This window comes from Trachypithecus francoisi, unplaced genomic scaffold, assembly GCF_009764315.1.
Source record: "Trachypithecus francoisi isolate TF-2019V2 unplaced genomic scaffold, Tfra_2.0 Lachesis_group9, whole genome shotgun sequence".
In the NCBI taxonomy this organism is placed as follows: domain Eukaryota; kingdom Metazoa; phylum Chordata; class Mammalia; order Primates; family Cercopithecidae; genus Trachypithecus; species Trachypithecus francoisi.
The window spans coordinates 62990302-63010288 of NW_022681474.1; the positions used below are offsets into that span (position 1 = coordinate 62990302).

General features: G+C 39.3%; 1 protein-coding gene across 1 annotated transcript in view; it reads right to left on the reverse strand.

The window, feature by feature from the left end:
• CCDC7 (coiled-coil domain containing 7) overlaps positions 1 to 19987 on the reverse strand; it is a 438580-nt gene that overhangs the window by 206879 nt on the left and 211714 nt on the right. The window contains exon 22 of the mRNA XM_033208742.1: positions 11827 to 11934. Coding sequence (XP_033064633.1) covers positions 11827 to 11934 — 108 coding nt within the window. The remainder of the gene's footprint in view (positions 1 to 11826; positions 11935 to 19987) is intronic.

Sequence of the window (19987 nt, forward strand, 5' to 3'; positions counted from 1 at the left end):
CCAGCCTTACAAGAAGTGATAAAGGAAATTCTTAAAGTTGAAATGAAAGGATGCTCAACAGTAATACCAAAGTGTATGAAAGTATAAATATCACTAGCAAGTAAATACATTGATAATCAGAAAATAATGTAATACTGTAATAGTGGTACATGAATCATTTTAACTCTAGTATAAAAGTCAAAAGCAAAAGTATTAAGGATAACTATAATCACAAAAATGTGTACTGACATAAAAGACATATACACCAATGTACCAGGGAGTCCAGAATTAATACCTACGCACAGATTGTGAACTGATATTCTGCAAGGGTGGTACGAATACACAAAAGGGAAAGCACAGTCTCCTCAATAGCATCGGGGAAACAGAATATCCACATGCAAAAGAATGAAATTAAACCCTTATCTTACACTATACACAAAAAATCAACCTTAGTAAAGTGGTTTAAAAAATAAATAAGGTAGGACAGCACCAAGATGGCAGAGGAGAAAGCAACCATCATCCCTCCCTCTACGAAACAAATATAGATACCTTTCACAAACTATAATAGCCCAGAGAGGTGTCATGGGCCCATTAATGAATCTGTAGCAACACAGTGGAGCATAATGTCCAAGTGGAAAGGATCTCTGGTGAGGTCAGCATATCTTAGACACCAGGAGATAGCTAGGAGCAAAGACGAAAGGTGGAGGCTATGGGCATCAGCCATGCTGCTAGAACCACCATGGTTCCCGATGGCCTGATCCACCCAGGACACTGTCATTTCTTTCTACTGAGGTAACCAAGGGCCATCCCCACCAGGAAACCCCAGAAAGGGTGATGTGTCTGTACACTCCTCCTCCAAACAAGAATCAGCACTGTTGAGTCACTATTGGGAAAGAAGTCACCACCTCCTCTAACCCCATGTGTGCCCTGACCCAAAACATAGTCACTCTGTAAGTAACCACATTCCAGACCTGGGTTTTACATCTACATTGAACCCACCCACATCTCAGACATTGGGAATCATTGTCACAGCAAGGTAGTCTGCACTCCAAATCCCAGAGTTACACATTCACTGTGTGTACCCATGCTCCAGGCCCTGGTTTAGCCACCATACAGAGCTACACTGTGCCCCAACTCCAGAGCAGCTCAAACTGTGTGGATATCAGTATTCTCATTCTTAGCTCCCCAGCTATTTCATAGGAATCTGCACCTTGCCTTCTGTTACCAAGGTGGCAGCAGAGGTGCATGTGCCCTGGGCACCAGTGCTGTTACTGCCCTGGATCCCAGATCCATGATCCCTCCACACATTCCTGTGTTTCACATCTCAGTTCTGCAGCCACTCCATTGCCACCACTCATCAAATACTCATGCCACTACCAATGCAAGCAAGCTGACAAGTCAGACCCAGTACCAAGAGGGATTTTATTAGCAAACCCTTCCCACTGAGAGAAAAATAAATCAGAAGAACTTTAATAGTCATTGCCACTGAAGACCCCAATAACTTTTGCCACAATTGCAAACATTCACAGCACTGGCTGCTAAGGATCCTCGAAATCTTTGTCACCACCAACCTCAGCTCCCAGAGCTACACAAAGGTGACACAACTCTCAATCTCATGAGTGCCAGAACTGCAGCAACCCACTCAGCAAGTGCCCTCAAACCCCTGTAGGAGAAAGTCTTTCAACAGCTAAACTAGTCAGAAGAGGCTATAAGAGGTGACTGCTGCATCAGATTTGCAGACATCAATATAAAGCAACAAGAAATATGAAAAACCAAAGATACAACATTACCAAAACACCACAATAATCTCCTGAAGCTGATCCCAAAGAAATGCAGATATAAGAACTGCCTCATAAAAAATTCAAAACATTTTCTAGAAGGATCAGACAAGTTAGAGAAAATAGTTATGTGTGTCACTTAATGACAGGGATATGTCCCGAGACATGTGTCATTAGGCAATTTTATCATTGCATAAACATCACAGAGTTTACTTACATAAACCTACATGGTTTAGCCTACTACATACCTAAGTCATATGATATAGTCTACTGCTCCTATGCTATAAAGCTGTACAGTATGTTACTACACTAAATACTGTATTCAATTTGAATACAATGGTAAAAACGTGTGTCTCTAAACAGAAAAATTAGAAAAACATAGCACAAATATGGTGTAAAAGGTTTTAAAACTGATATGTCTGTATAGAGTACTTACTATCAAGGTAGCTTGCAGAACTAAGAGTTACTCTGAGTGAGTCAGTGAGTGAGTGGTAAGTGAATGTGAAGGCCTAGGACATTACTGTGCACTACTGTAGACTTAATAAACACTGCATACTTGGGTTACACTAAATTTTGAATAAATTTTCTTTATTCAATAATAAATTAACCCTAGTTTACTATAACTTTTTTATTTAATAAACTTTTTAATGTTTTTTACTTTTTTACTCTTTTATAATAACACAGCTTAAAACACAAACACACTGTACAATTGTACCATTTATAGAACTAAAAGCCCACATTAAATAAAAGATCCCAAATAAACAACCTAATTAGTTAAACCACAAGGAACTAAGGAAAACAGAACAAACTAAACCCAAAGTTTATAGAAGGAAGAAAATAATAAAGATCATGGAAGAAATAAACAAAATAGATACTACAAAAACAATAGAAGGGTAAAAAACAGAAAAGATCAACAAAGCTAACAGCTGGTATTTTGAAAAGACAAACAAAATCAACAAACCTTTAATGAAACTAACAAAGAGAAAAGACTCAAAGTCAGGAATAAAAGAAGAACTATCACTACTGATGTCACAGAGATACAAAAGATCACGAGAGGCTACTATGAATAATTATATGCCACCAATTTCAATAACCCAGGAGAAATGAATAACTCCTAGACACATGCAACCTACTATGACTGAATCATGAAGAAGAGAAATATGAATAAACCAATAATGAGTAAGGAGATTAAATCACTAATATAAAGTTTGTATTAAAGAAAAGCTAAGGCCTCATGGATACACTGCTAAATTCTACCCAATGTTTTAAGAAGAATTAATGCTAATGCCCCTCAAATTTTTCAAAAAAATAGAAGAGAGATCACTTCCAAACTCATTTTAGGAGGCCAGCATTACTGATACCAAAGCCAGACAAGGACACTACAAGAAAAGACAATTAAAGGTCAATATCTCTGATGATCATGGAAAACCTCAACAAAATACTAACAAACTAAATTCAATAGCACATTTAAAGAATAATTCACCATGATCAAGTGTGATTTATCTCCTGGGTGCAAGGATGGTTCAACATAAGGCAATAAATGTGATGCATCACATTAACAGAATGGGGGACAAGAACTACATGATAATCTCAATAGATGCAGAAAAAACATCCATTAAAATTCAAAAACATTTCAAAAACAAACTTTCAACCAGTTAGGTATAGGAGGATTGTACCTCACTACAATAAAAGCCATATACAACAAACAAGCCACAGCTAACATTATACTTAATGGTAGTAAGTTGAGAGCTTTTCTTCTAAGATAAGAAACAAGACAAGGATGCTTATTCTCACCACTTCTGTTCTACAGAGCACTGGAAGCCCAGGCAAATAAATTACGGGGAAAAAAAAGAAACAGAAGGCATTCAGATTGGATGGGGAAGTAAAATTATCTTGGTCAGATAACATAAACTAACATATAGAAAACTCTAAAGACTCCACCAAAAATCTATTAGAACAAATGATTAAATTTAAAAAATTTTCAAGGTAGAAAGTCAACACACAAACATTAGTAGTGTTCCTATACTCTAACAATGAACTGTCTGTAAAAGAAATCTAAAAAATCTCATTTACAATATCTACAAAAAAAAATTCCTAGGAATAAACTTAAACAAGGAGGAAAAAAAGTTCTACAATGAAAATTACAAAACATTAGTAAAAGAAGTTTAAGAAAGCACAAACAAATAAAAAGATATCCCAGGTTCCTGGATTGGAAGAATTAATATTGTTATAATGCCCATCAGTTATGAATTTAATCCCTATCAAAATCCCAATAACATTTTTTGACATAAATAGAAAAAATACAACAATTCGTATGTAACCATAAAAGACCCTGAATAGCTGAAGCAATCTTGAGCAAGCAAAACAAAGTGGGAGGCATTGTACACCCTAATTTTAAAACATATTATTTAGCTTACTTACAGCAAACAAGACAGCATAGTACTGGTATAAAAACAGACACGTAGATCAATGGAATAAAATACACAATGGTGTTGAAAAACTAGATATCCACATGCAGAAGAATAAAATTATACCTTCATCTCACACTATATACAAAAATCAACTCAAATTGGATTAATGACATATATTTAGGATCTGAAACTAGGATTGCTAGAAGAAAACATGAGAAACACTCGATTATGTTGATCTGGACAAAGATTTTTTGGATATGCCCCCAAAAGCAAGGTAATAAAAAAGATAATAGCAAAAATAAGTAAATGGTATTAAACCAAACTAAAAAGTTCTGCACAGCAAAGCAAACAATTAACAGTATGAAGAAATAGCTTACTGCATGAGAGAAAGCATTTGCAAATCATAAATCTGATAAGCAGTTAAGATCCAATTTACAGAAGCAGTTCAAACAACTCAATAGTTAGAAAACAATCAACCAAATAAAAGATGAGCATGGGATCTGAATAGACATTTCTCTAATGAAGACATGCAAATAGCCAACAGCTATATGAACAACTGTTCAACATCACTAATCATCAGGGACATGCAAATTAAAACCACAATGAAATACCACTTCCCACATATTAAAGTAACTATTATCAAAAAGATGGAAGATAAGTGCTGGCAAAGATGTGAAGAGAAGGGAACCCTTGTATGCTGTTGGTAGGAATGTAAATTAGTAAAGCCATAATGGAAAACACTACAGGGATTCCTCAAAAAATTTAAAACAGAACTACAATATTATCCACAATTTTACTTCTGGATATACCTCCAAAGGATATGAAATCAGTATGTAAAAGAGATATTTGTACTCCCATGTTCACAGTAACATTACTCACAATAGCCAAGACACGGAATCAAACTTAGTGTGCAGCCACAGTCTAATAGAAAAGGAAAATGAGCCTTTAAAAAAGGAAGTAATTTCTGTCATTTGTGATAATATGGATGAACGTGGAGAACATAATGTTAAATAAAGTAAGCCAGTCACTTAAAACAAATACTGGAGGGGCGGAGCAAGATGGCCGAACAGGAACAACTCCAGGCTCCAACTCCCAGCACGAGCGACACAGAAGACCGGTGATTTCTGTATTTTCAACTGAGGTATTGGGTTCATCTCACTAGGGAGTGCTGGACAATCGATCCTGGTCAGCTGCTGCAGCCCGACCAGCAAGAGCTGAAGCAGGGCGAGTCATCGCCTCACCTGGGAAGCACAAGGGGGAAGGGAATCCCTTTTCCTAGCCAGCTGAACTGAGACACACAACACCTGGAAAATCGGGTAACTCCCACCCGAATACTGTGCTTTAAGCAAACGGGCACACTAGGAGATTATATCCCACACCTGGCCGGGAGGGTCCAACACCCACAGAGCCTCCCTCATTGCTAGCACAGCAGTCTGCGATCTAACTGCAAGGCAGCAGCGAGGCTGGGGGAGGGGCGCCTGCCATTGCTGAGGCTTAATTAGGTAAACAAAGCCGCTGGGGAGCTCAAACTGGGTGGAGCTCACAACAGCTCAAGGAAACCTGCCTGTCTCTGTAGAATCCACCTCCGGGGACAGGGCACAGCTAAACAACAACAACAATAACAACAAAAAAGCAGCAGAAACCTCTGCAGATGCAAATGACTCTGTCTGACAGCTTTGAAAAGAGCAGTGGATCTCCCAACACAGAGGTTGAGATCTGAGAAGGGACAGACTGCCTGCTCAAGTGGGTCCCTGACCCCTGAGTAGCCTAACTGGGAGACATCCCCCACTAGGGGCAGACTGACACCCCACACCTCACAGGGTGGAGTACACCCCTGAGAGGAAGCTTCCAAAGTAAGAATCAGACAGGTACACTTGCTGTTAAGCAACATTCTATCTTCTGCAACCTCTGCTGCTGATACCCAGGCAAACAGGGTCTGGAGTGGACCTCAAGCAATCTCCAACAGACATACAGCTGAGGGTCCTGACTGTTAGAAGGAAAACTATGAAACAGGAAGGACACCTACACCAAAACCCCATCAGTACGTCACCATCATCAAAGAGCAGAGGCAGATAAAACCACAAAGATGGGGAAAAAGCAGGCCAGAAAAGCTGGAAATTCAAAAAATAAGAGCGCATATCCCCCTGCAAAGGAGCGCAGCTCATCGCCAGCAGCAGATCAAAGCTGGACAGAGAATGACTTTGACGAGATGAGAGAAGAAGGCTTCAGTCCATAAAACTTCTCAGAGCTAAAGGAGGAATTACGTACCCAGCGCAAAGAAACTAAAAATCTTGAAAAAAGAGTGGAAGAATTGATAGCTAGAATAATTAATGCAGAGAAGGTCATAAACGAAATGACAGAGATGAAAACCATGACACGAGAAATACGTGACAAATGCACAAGCTTCAGTAACCGACTCGATCAACTGGAAGAAAGAGTATCTGTGATTGAGGATCAAATGAATGAAATTAAGTGAGAAGAGAAACCAAAAGAAAAAAGAAGAAAAAGAAATGAACAGAGCCTGCAAGAAGTATCGGATTATGAAAAAAGACCAAATCTACGTCTGATTGGGGTGCCTGAAAGTGAGGGGGAAAATGGAACCAAGTTGGAAAACACTCTGCAGGATATCATCCAGGAGAACTTCCCCAACCTAGTAGGGCAGGCCAACATTCAAATTCAGGAAATACAGAGAACACCACAAAGATACTCCTCGAGAAGAGCAACTCTAAGACACATAATTGCCAGATTCACCAAAGTTGAAATGAAGGAAAAAATCTTAAGGGCAGCCAGAGAGAAAGGGCGGGTTACCCTTATTAAAGGGAAGCCCATCAGACTAACAGCAGATCTCTCGGCAGAAACTCTACAAGCCAGAAGAGAGTGGGGGCCAATATTCAACATTCTTAAAGAAAATAATTTTCAACCCAGAATTTCATATCCAGCCAAACTAAGTTTCATCAGTGAAGGAGAAATAAAATCCTTTACAGATAAGCAAATGCTGAGAGATTTTGTCACCACCAGGCCTGTCTTACAACAGACCCCGGAGGAAGCACTAAACATGGAAAGGAACAACCAGTACCAGCCATTGCAAAAACATGACAAAATGTAAAGACCATCGAGGCTAGGAAGAAACTGCATCAAATAACGAGCAAAATAACCAGTTAATATCATAATGACAGGATCAAGTTTACACATAACAATATTAACCTTAAATGTTAATGGACTAAATGCTCCAATGAAAAGACACAGACTGGCAAACTGGATAAAGAGTCAAGACCCATCAGTCTGCTGTATTCAGGAGACCCATCTCACATGCAGAGACATACATAGGCTCAAAATAAAGGGATGGAGGAAGATCTACCAAGCAAATGGAGAACAAAAAAAAGCAGGGGTTGCAATCCTAGTCTCTGATAAAATAGACTTTAAACCATCAAAGATCAAAAGAGACAAAGAAGGCCATTACATAATGGTAAAGGGATCAATTCAACAGGAAGCGCTAACTATCCTAAATATATATGCACCCAATACAGGAGCACCTAGATTCATAAAGCAAGTCCTTAGAGACTTACAAAGAGACTTAGACTCGCATACAATAATAATGGGAGACTTCAACACCCCACTGTCAACATTAGACAGATCAACGACACAGAAAGTTAACAACGATATCCAGGAATTGAACTCATCTCTGCAGCAAGCAGACCTAATAGACATCTATAGAACTCTCCACCCCAAATCAACAGAATATACATTCTTCTCAGCACCACATCGCACTTATTCAAAATTGACAACAATTGTAAGTAAAGCACTCCTCAGCAAATGTACAAGAACAGAAATTATAACAAACTGTCTCTCAGACCACAGTGCAATCAAACTAGAACTCGGGACTAAGAAACTCAATCAAAACCGCTCAACTACATGGAACTGAACACCTGCTCCTGAATGACTACTGGGTACATAACGAAATGAAGGCAGAAATAAAAGTGTTCTTTGAAATCAATGAGAACAACGATACAACATACCAGAATCTCTGGGACACATTTAAAGCAGTGTGTAGAGGGAAATTTATAGCACTAAATACCCACAAGAGAAAGCTGGAAAGATCTAAAATGGACACTCTAACATCACAATTAAAAGAACAAGAGAAGCAAGAGCAAACACATTCAAAACCTAGCAGAAGGCAAGAAAAAACTAAGATCAGAGCAGAACTGAAGGAGACAGAGACACAAAAAACTCTTCGAAAAATCAATGAATCCAGAAGTTGGTTTTTTGAAAAGATCAACAAAATTGACAGACTGCTAGCAAGACTAATAAAGAAGAAAAGAGAGAAGAATCAAATAGATGCAATACAAAATGATAAAGGGGATATCACCACCGACCCCACAGAAATACAAACTACCATCAGAGAATACTATAAACACCTTTATGCAAATAAACTAGAAAATCTAGAAGAAATGGATAATTTCCTGGACACTTACACTCTTCCAAGACTAAACCAGGAAGAAGTTGAATCCCTGAATAGACCAAGAGCAGGCTCTGAAATTGGGGCAATAATTAATAGCCTACCAACCAAAAAAAGTCCAGGACCGAATGGATTCACAGCTGAATTCTACCAGAGGTACAAGGAGGAGCTGGTACCATTCCTTCTGAAACTATTCCAATCAATTGAAAAAGAGGGAATCCTCCCTAACTCATTTTATGAGGCCAACATCATCCTGATACCAAAGCCTGGCAGAGACACAACAAAAAAAGAGAATTTTAGACCAATATCCCTGATGAACATCGATGCAAAAATTCTCAATAAAATACTGGCAAACCGGATTCAGCAGCACATCAAAAAGCTTATCCACCATGATCAAGTGGGCTTCATCCCTGGGATGCAAGGCTGGTTCAACATTCGCAAATCAATAAACGTAATCCAGCATATAAACAGAACCAAAGACAAGAACCACATGATTATCTCAATAGATGCAGAAAAGGCCTTTGACAAAATTCAACAGCCCTTCATGCTATAAACGCTCAATAAATTCGGTATTGATGGAACGTACCTCAAAATAATAAGAGCTATTTATGACAAACCCACAGCCAATATCATACTGAATGGGCAAAAACTGGAAAAATCCCTTTGAAAACTGGCACAAGACAGGGATGCCCTCTCTCACCACTCCTATTCAACATAGTGTTGGAAGTTCTGGCTAGGGCAATCAGGCAAGAGAAAGAAATCAAGGGTATTCAGTTAGGAAAAGAAGAAGTCAAATTGTCCCTGTTTGCAGATGACATGACTGTATATTTAGAAAACCCCATCGTCTCAGCCCAAAATCTCCTTATGCTGATAAGCAACTTCAGCAAAATCTCAGGATACAAAATTAATGTGCAAAAATCACAAGCATTCCTATACACCAGTAACAGACAAACGGAGAGCCAAATCATGAATGAACTTCCATTCACAATTGCTTCAAAGAGAATAAAATACCTAGGAATCCAACTTACAAGGGATGTAAAGGACCTCTTCAAGGAGAACTACAAACCACTGCTCAGTGAAATCAAAGAGGACACTAACAAATGGAAGAACATACCATGCTCATGGATAGGAAGAATCAATATCGTGAAAATGGCCATACTGCCCAAGGGTTTATAGATTCAATGCCATCCCCATCAGGCTACCAATGAGTTTCTTCACAGAATTGGAAAAAACGGCTTTAAAGTTCATATGGAACCAAAAAAGAGCCCGCATTGCCAAGAAAATCCTAAGTCAAAAGAACAAAGCTGGAGGCATCACCCTACCTGACTTCAAACTATACTACAAGGCTATAGTAACCAAAACAGCGTGGTACTGGTACCAAAACAGAGATATAGACCAATGGAACAGAACAGAGTCCTCAGAAATAATACCACATATCTACAGCCATCTGATCTTTGACAAACCTGAGAGAAACAAGAAATGGGGAAAGGATTCCCATATTAATAAATGGTGCTGGGAAAATTGGCTAGCCACAAGTAGAAAGCTGAAACTGGATCCTTTCCTTACTCTTTATACGAAAATTAATTCAAGGTGGATTAGAGACTAAATGTTAGACCTAATACCATAAAAACCTAGAAAAACCTAGGTAGTACCATTCAGGACATAGGCATGGGCAAGGACTTCATGTCTAAAAACACAAAAGCAACGGCAGCAAAAGCCAAAATTGACAAATGGGATCTCATTAAACTAAAGAGCTTCTGCACAGCAAAAGAAACTACCATCAGAGTCAACAGGCACCTACAGATGGGAGAAAATTTTTGCAATCTACTCATCTGACAAAGGGCTCATATCCAGAATCTACAAAGAACTCAAACAAATTTACAAGAAAAAAATAACACAACCCATCAAAAAGAGGGCAAAGGATATGAACAGACATTCTCAAAAGAAGACATTCATACAGCCAACAGACACATGAAAAAATGCTCATCATCACTCGCCATCAGAGAAATGCAAATCAAAACCACAATGAGATACCATCTCACACCAGTTAGAATGGCAATCATTAAAAAGTCAGGAAACAACAGGTGCTGGAGAGGATGTGGAGAAATAGGAACACTTTTACACTGTTGGTGGGATTGTAAACTAGTTCAACCATTATGGAATCAGTATGGCGATTCCTCAAGGATCTAGAACTAGATGTACCATATGACCCAGCCATCCCACTACTGAGTATATACCCAAAGGATTATAAATCATGCTGCTATAAAGACACATGCACATGTATGTTTATTGCGGCACTATTCACAATAGCAAAGACTTGGAATCAACCCAAATGTCCATCTGTGACAGACTGGATTAAGAAAATGTGGCACATATACATCATGGAATACTATGCAGCCATAACAAAGGATGAGTTTGTGTCCTTTGTAGGGACATGTAGGAAACCATCATTCTTAGCAAACTATCACAAGAACAGAAAACCAAACACCGCATGTTCTCACTCATAGGTGGGAACTGAACAATGAGATCACTTGCACTTGGGAAGGGGAACATCACACACCAGGGCCTATCCTGGGGAAGGGGGAGGGGGGAGGGATTGCATTGGGAGTTATACCTGATGTAAATGACGAGTTGATGGGTGCTGACGAGTTGATGGGTGCAGCACACCAACATGGCACAAGTATACATATGTAACAAACCTGCACATTATGCACATGTACCCTAGAACTTAAAGTATAATAATAATAAAAAAAAAAAGAAATAAAAGTTTGTTGGGGAGAAAAAAAAATAAAGCAAATACTGTATCATCTTATCTCTATGTGGAGTTTTAAAAAGTCAAGCTCATAGGAACAGAGAGTAAAATGTTGGTTACAAGAGGCTGATGGTGGGAGGACTGAAGCAATGTTGGTCAAAGGACACAAATTTCAGCTGGAAATGAGAAATGTTTAAGAGATCTACTGTACATCATGAGTACTGTTAATAATAATATTGCATAATTGAAAATTGTTAAGAGATATTTTAAGTCTTCTCAACACACAAATAAACAAGGTAATGTACATGTTAAATAGCTTGATTTTGTTATTCCACAATGTGTATAGATATTAAAACACCATGTGGTACACGATGAATGTATATAATTTTTCTTGGCAATTAAAAATTAATCTTAAATTATTTTAAGGTTATCTACAATTATCATACTTACTATTGAGTTGATTATCTTGGAAAGATTTTTGTTTCTTTACTTCCACTTCTGTTTTTGACTTTGTGTCTTGTTCAAGCATAAGATTTTCTTCTGGTACATCATTATGAGCTACACAAATTAATAAATTTAGTGCACTAAACATAAAAAAACTATAGTGAAATTTTTAGATTCAGATTTATAACAAGTATACAGTCATATTCTGTCTCGTTTTTATACATGTAAAATATAAGTAAATACTATAATTCCAGATGTTACATGAAAATAGTGACAATAACTTTAGAGGATCTGAGGTGAAGTAGTCTCATTATTTTGATATTTCTTGGCATCAAATATTTATATTAGCCTCTACTTGTTCTTGATTATTTATAATTTAGATTAATATATATTCATAGGCAAAGCAATGACAATTCATATGTAGAAGTTTATTCATTACAGCATACTTTTAATTGCAAAATACTCAAAAGCACTTAAATGTACAAGCATATGAGATTGGTTAATAAAAAGGTATATATTATAATTTATGGTATTAACTACAATATTTAATGTGATACAAAGAGTTGTACAGGCAGCTCTAAAAGTAATGAAAAGACTGTTATAACCTGATTTAGAGGGATTTACAGAAGGTAATGTTTAAGTGAGAAAAAATTGAAATAGAAGAAAGATATCAAGTATGCTATCCATTAGGAAATAAATATAAAGAGATACTTACTTTTAGAAATTGAAACACAGGAAAGATAAACCAGAAAACAAATTAGTTGGTGACCAAAATTTGCATAGACGCTACATGCAAAATTGCATCCAATGACGATTGTTAAATCTAAGCATGTTCCTACCACTAAATGTCTACAATGCATGTTTTCATGTTTTATTCATTTTTCCATGTGTGATGAAAAATTATGTAGAGTCCTCAGGATCATATTGCACACCAATCAAAAGAGACCATAGAAGAGATGTGAATAGTTCACCTTTACCTTAAATGAGTTACTTCTGTTACATTTAATTAGGGACAGTGGCACTGTCACTAATTAGGACAGTCACGAGGTATGTCACTGCAGAACTCCTCATTCAGAATGTCCTTCCATGGCCACTTTGTCCAAGAAGGATAAAGAAGTGGGTAGGGGGAAAGTATTATATACATATGAGACCCTCTACTTTCTTAGCTGGCTGCTATTTGGCCTCTGACTAATTTTGTCCAATTGTGGTGAGTTCCCTGCCACTGAAAAACTTTTTTTGACCACTCTTCCAGTCACCTGCAAAGTGCCCTGAAAGCTACCTGATAGTCTCTTACTTCAGCAATAAGGAGTAAGAACAGCAGATGACAAATAACATCATTTACCAAACTCAGACCTAGGTTCATTTGTGCTACTCTCATTGGTTATCTAGCTCAATTGAACATGATGATGTGAAATAGTTAGCAGCACAATCCAGATCTTAACTGAAAAATTTCCATGCAAGACAAAAGAACCTACTGCCAAGATACCAATATTTCATTAGCAGTTAGAGTGATGTAAAAATGTAACTGGGCACTCACTCCTGGACCATCTGTTTAAGTCCCTTCTCAAAGACATCTATGGCTCTAGTTGCTCAACAATGAGGTCTCAAGGAAGAGATTGAGGGGCTCTCCATTAGATGTTTATGATCATTTAATAGTCACGGGGTCATGACACAGAGCCCCACTACAGTCCACATAGTGAGGATTCCTGTAGCTAATAAAAGTGCTTATCCTGGATACCCAGAGTGGTGGAGCAAGATGGTCAAATAGAAGGTTACATCAATTATCCCCCTTGCAGGAACAACAAATTTAAAACTATTGGTACATGAAAAAGCACCTTAATAGGAATCAAAAATCTGCTGAACACTCACAGTATCTGGTTTTAACTTCATATTGTTGAAAGAGGCACTGAATAGGGTAGAAAAGACAGTCTTGAATTGCTAATGCCCTCCCTCCCTCATTGCTCAGCAGTGTCCGCATGGTGCAGGGAGAAATTATTTGTGCTTTTTGAGAGAAACAGTGCAGCGATTTTGAGACTTTGCATTGAACTCAGTGCTACCCTGTCATGGCAGAAAGAAAAATCAAGCTAAACTCAGCTGATGCCCACCTATGGAGAGAGGCCAAAAGGGAACTGCATATTTCTGCTGTTGGAACTTGAGTTCTGGTAAGCCTCACCACCATGGGCTAAAGTTCCCTGGAACTTAACTTGAAAGGCAATATAGGCCACAAGGACTGCAACTCCTAGGCAAGTCCTACTGCTGAGCTGGATTCAGAGCCAGTGGACTTTGGTGGCATCTACTGAGACACAAGCCAGGACAGCTAAAGGAGTGCTGTGCCACCCCTCCTCCAACCCCAGGCAGTGCAACTCACAGCTCCAAAAAAGTCCCCTTCCTTCTTCTTGAGGAGAAGAGAGGGATGAATAAAGAGGATTTCATCTTGTATCTTGGATACCAGCTCAGCCACAGTAGGATAGGGCACTGGGGAGAATTTTGAGGCCTCCGTTCCAGGCCCTAGCTCCTGGATGACATTTCTAGACACATCCTGGGCCAAAAGGGAACTTGCCACCTTCAAGGGAAGAATCCAGTCCTGGCAAGATCTATCACCTGCTGACTAAAGAGCCCTTGGGCCTTGAATAATCAGCAGCAAGATCTAGGTAGTATGCTATGGGCATTGGGTGAGACTCTCAGATATGCTGGCTTCAGGTGAGACCCAGCACATTTCCAACTGTGGTGGCTATGGTAAGAAACTCCCTCTGCTTGAGAAAAACAGAGGAAAAAGTAAAGGGAACTTTGTCTTATACCTTAGGTACCCACTCAGGCACAGAGTAGTGAGGACCAAACAGGCACATACATGTGCACATGTCTTCATAGGAGAATGGTATCTATTCCTTTGGGTATATACCCAGTAACGGGATTGCTGTGCTGAATGCTATTTCTGTTTTTAGGTCTTTGATGAATCATCATACTGTCTTCCACAATGGTTGAACTAAATTACACAACCACCAATTGTGTATAAGTGTTCCTTTTCCTCTGCAACTTTGCCAGCATCAGTTATTTTGGGGCTTTTTAGTAACAGCCATTCTGACTGGTGTGAGACGGCTTCTCATGGTTTCGATTTGCATTTCTCTAATGATCAGTGATGTTACGTTTTTTAATATGATTGTTGGCCACATGTATGTCTTCTTTGGAAAAGTGTCCATTCATGTCTTTTTCCCACTTTTTAATGGGGTTGTTGTTGTTGTTGTTGTTGTTGTTGTTGTTTTCTAAATGTGTTTAAGTTTCTTATAGACATTGGATATTAGACCTTAAACATAACTTTCATATGTACCATGAAACAAAAAATGTGTAACTTGTTTTATTGTGATATTTGTGTTATTGTGGTGGTCTAGAACTGAACTTGCAGTATCTCCAAGGTATGACTGCAGGTCATATTTTAGGCCACAAAATAAGTCTTAACAAATTTTAGAAGACTGAAATCATATCAATCATCTTTTCTTACCACAATGATATAAAACTAGAAATCAATCACAGGAAATTTTTCAGAAAATTGAAAATGTGGAAAAATTGAGTGGAACAGTCCTGGATAACCAATGAGTCAATGAGAAAATGAAAAGGAAAATCAAAAATATCTCAAGATAAACTAAAATGGAAACACAATATAACAAACATGAAATGATGCAGAGGGGGCCCCCAAGATGGCCGAACAGGAACAGCTCCAGCCTCCAACTCCCAGCGTGAGTGACACAGAAGACTGGTGATTTCTGCATTTTCAACTGAGGTACAGGGTTCATCTTACTGGGGCGTGTCAGACAGCCAGTGCTGGTCAGTGGGTGTAGCCCAACCAGCAAGAGCTGTAGCAGGGCGAGGCATCGCCTCACCTGGAAAATGCAAGGAGGAAGGGAATTTATTTTCCTAGCAAAGGGAAACAGACACAAAACACCTGGAATAAATCGGGTAACTACCACCCTAATACTGTGCTTTACCAAGGGTCTTAGCAAACTGCACACCAGGATATTATGTCCCACGCCTGGCCCAGAGGGTCCCACACCCATGGAGCCTCCCTCATTGCTAGCACAGCAGTCTGAGATCTAACTACAAGGCAGCAGTGAGGCTGGGGTGGGGGGCCTGCCATTGCTGAGGCTTAAGTAGGTAAACAAAGCTGCCAGGAAGCTTGAACTGGGTGGAGCCCACCACAGCTCAAGGAGGCCTGCCTGCCTCTGTAGATTCCACCTCTGGGGACAGGGCATAGCTAAACAAAAAACAGCAGAAACCTCTGCAGATATAAATGTCCCCGTCTGACAGCTTTGAAGAGAGCAGTGGTTCTCCCAGCATGGAGGTTGAGATCTGAGAACGGACAGACTGCCTGTTCAAGTGGGTCCCTGACCCCTGAGTAGCCTAACTGGGAGACATCCCCCACTAGGTGCAGACTGACACCTCAAACCTCCCACAGCCAGGTACACCTCTGAGTCAAAGCTTCCAGGGCAAGAATCAGACAGCAACACTTGCTGTTCAGAAATATTCTATCTACTGCAGCCTCCGCTGCTGGTACCCAGGCAAACAGGGTCTGGAGTGGATATCAAGCAAACTTCAACAGACCTGCAGCTAAGGGTCCTGACTGTTAGAAGGAAAACTAACAAACAAAAAGGACACCCACACCAAAACCACATCAGTATGTCACCATAATCAAAGACCAAAAGCACAAAAAACCACAAAAAGGGGAAAAAGCAGTGCAGAAAAGCTGGAAATTCAAAAACTCAGAGTGCATCTTCTGCTCCAAAGGAACACAGCTCATTGCCAGCAGTGGAACAAAACTGGATGAAGAATGACTTTGACGATTTGAGAGAAGAAGGCTACAGTCAATCAAACTTCTCAGAGCTAAAGGAGGAAATACGTACCCAGCACAAAGAAACTAAAAACCTTGAAAAAAGAATGGAAGAATGGACAACTAGAATAACCAATGCAAAGAAGTCCTTAAATGACCTGACGGAGATGAAAACTATGGCACGAGAATGATGTGACACATGCACAAGCTTCAGTAGCCGATTTGATCAAATGGAAGAAAGGGTATCAGTGATTGAAGATCCAATGAATGAAATGAAGCGAGAAGAGAAGTTTAGAGAAAAAAGAGTAAAAAGAAATGAACAAAGCCTCCAAGAAACACAGAATTACATGAAAAGACCAAATCTACATTTGACTGGTGTGCCTGAAAGTGATGGGGAGAATGGAATGAAGTTGGAAAACACCATGCAGGATATTATCCAGGAGAACTTCCCCAACCTAGCAAGGCAGGCCAACATTCAAATTCAGGAAATATGGAGAACACCACAAAGATACTCCTTGAGAAGAGCAACTCCAAGACACGTAATTGTCAGATTCACCAAAGTTGAAATGAAGGAAAAAATGTTAAGGGCAGCCAGAGAGAAAGATCAGGTTACCCACAAACAGAAGCCCATCAGACTAACAGCAGATCTCTCGGCAGAAACTCTCCAAGCCAGAAGAGAGTGGGGGCCAATATTCAACATTCTTAAAGAAAAGAATTTTCAACCCAGAATTTCATATCCAGCCAAACTAAGTTTCATAAGTGAAGGAGAAATAAAATCCTTTACAGATAAGCAAATGCTTAGAGATATTGTCACCCCCAGGCCTGCCCTACAAGAGATCCTGAAGGAAGCACTAAACATGGAAAGGAACAACCAGTACCAGCCATTGCAAAAACATGCCAAAATGTAAAGACCATCGATGCTAGGAAGAATCTGCATCAACCAATGAGCAAAATAACCAGCTGATATCATAATGACAGGATCAAGTTCACACATAACAATATTAACCTTAAATGTAAATGGACTAAATGGTCCAATTAAAAGACACAGAATGGCAAACTGGATAAAGAGTCAAGAACTATCAGTCTGCTATATTCAGGAGACCCATCTCACGTGCAGAGGCACACATAGGCTCAAAATAAAGGGATGGAGGAAGATCTACCAAGCAAATGGAAAACAAAAAAAAGCAGGGGTTGCAATCCTAGTCTCTGATAAAACAGACTTTAAACCAACAAAGATCAAAAGAGACAAAGAAGGCCATTACATAATGGTAAAGGGATCAATTCAACACAGCTAATTATCCTAAATATATATGCACCCAATACAGAAGCACCCAGATTCATAAAGCAAGTCCTTAGAGACTTATAAAGAGACTTAGACTCCCATACAATAATAACGGGAGACTTCAACACCCCACTGTCAACATTACACAGATCAACAAGACAGAAAGTTAACAAGGATATCCAGGAACTGAACTCAACTCTGCACCAAGCGGACCTAACAGATATCTACAGAACTCTCCACCCCAAATCAACAGAATATACATTCTTCTCAGCACCACACTGCACTTATTCCAAAATTGACCACATATTTGGAAGTAAAGCACTCCTCAGCAAATGTACAAGAACAGAAATTATAACAAATGTCTCTCAGACCACAGTGCAAACAAACTAGAACTCAGGACTAAGAAACTCAATGGTAACTGAACAACCTGCTCCTGAATGACTACTGGGTACATGACGAAATGAAGGCAGAAATAAAGATGTTCTTTGAAACCAATGAGAACAAAGAGACAACATACCAGAATCTCTGGGACACATTTAAAGCAGTGGGTAGAGGGAAATTTATAGCACTAAATGCCCACAAGAGAAAGCAGGAAAGATCTAAAATTGACACCCTAACATCACAATTAAAAGAACTAGAGAAGCAAGAGCAAACACATACAAAAGCTAGCAAACGGCAAGAAATAACTAAGATCGGCCGGGCGCGGTGGCTCAAGCCTGTAATCCCAGCACTTTGGGAGGCCGAGGCAGGCGGATCACAAGGTCAGGAGATCAAGACCATCCTGGCTAACATGGTGAAACCCCGTCTCTACTAAAAAATATTAAAAAAAAAAAAAAACTAGCCGGGCGAGGTGGCGGGCGCCTGTAGTCCCAGCTACTCGGGAGGCTGAGGCAGGAGAATGGCGTGAATCCGGGAGACGGAGCTTGCAGTGAGCTGAGATCTGGCCAGTGCACTCCAGCTTGGGTGACAGAGCGAGACTCAGTCTCAAAAAAAAAAAAAAAAAAAAGAAAAGAAAAGATCAACAAAATTGATAGACCACTAGCAAGACTAATAAAAAAGAAAAGAGAGAAGAATCAAATAGATGCAATACAAAATGATAAAGGGGATATCACCACGGACCCCACAGAAATACAAACTACCATCAGAGAATACTATAAACACCTCTACACAAATAAACTAGAAAACCTAGAAGAAATGGATATATTCCTGGACACATACACTATCCGAAGACTAAACCAGGAAGAAGTTGAATCCCTGAAGAGACAAATAACAGGCTCTGAAATTGAGGCAACAATTAATAGCCTACCAACCAAAAAAAGTCCAGGACCACACGGATTCACAGCCGAATTCTACCAGAGGTATCAGGAGGAGTTGGTACCATTCCTTCTGAAACTATTCCAATCAATAGAAAAAGAGGGAATCCTCCCTAACTCATTGTACGAGGCCAACATCATCCTGATACCAAAGCCTGGCAGAGACACAACAGAAAAAGAGAACTTTAGACCAATATCCCTGATGAACATTGATGCGAAAATCCTCAATAAAACACTGGAAAACAGAATCCAGCAGCACATCAAAAAGCTTATCCACCATGATCAAGTGGGCTTCATCCCTGGGATGCAAGGCTGGTTCAACATTCGCAAATCAATAAACGTAATCCAGCATATAAACAGAACCAAAGACAAAAACCACATGATTATCTCAACAGATGCAGAAAAGGCCTTTGACAAAATTCAACAGCCCCTCATGATAAAAACTCTCAATAAATTCAGTATTGATGGAACATATCTCAAAATAACAAGAGCTATTTATGACAGACCCACAGCTAATATCATACTGAATGGGCAAAAACTAGAAGCATTCCCTTTGAAACCTGGCACAAGACAGGGATGCCCTCTCTCACCACTCCTATTCAACATAGTGTTGGAAGTTCTGGCTAAGGCAATCAGGCAAGAGAAAGAAATAAAGAGTATTCAATTAGGAAAAGAAGAAGTCAAATTGTCCCTGTTTGCAGATAACATGATTGTATATTTAGAAAACCTCATCGTCTCAGCCCAAAATCTCCT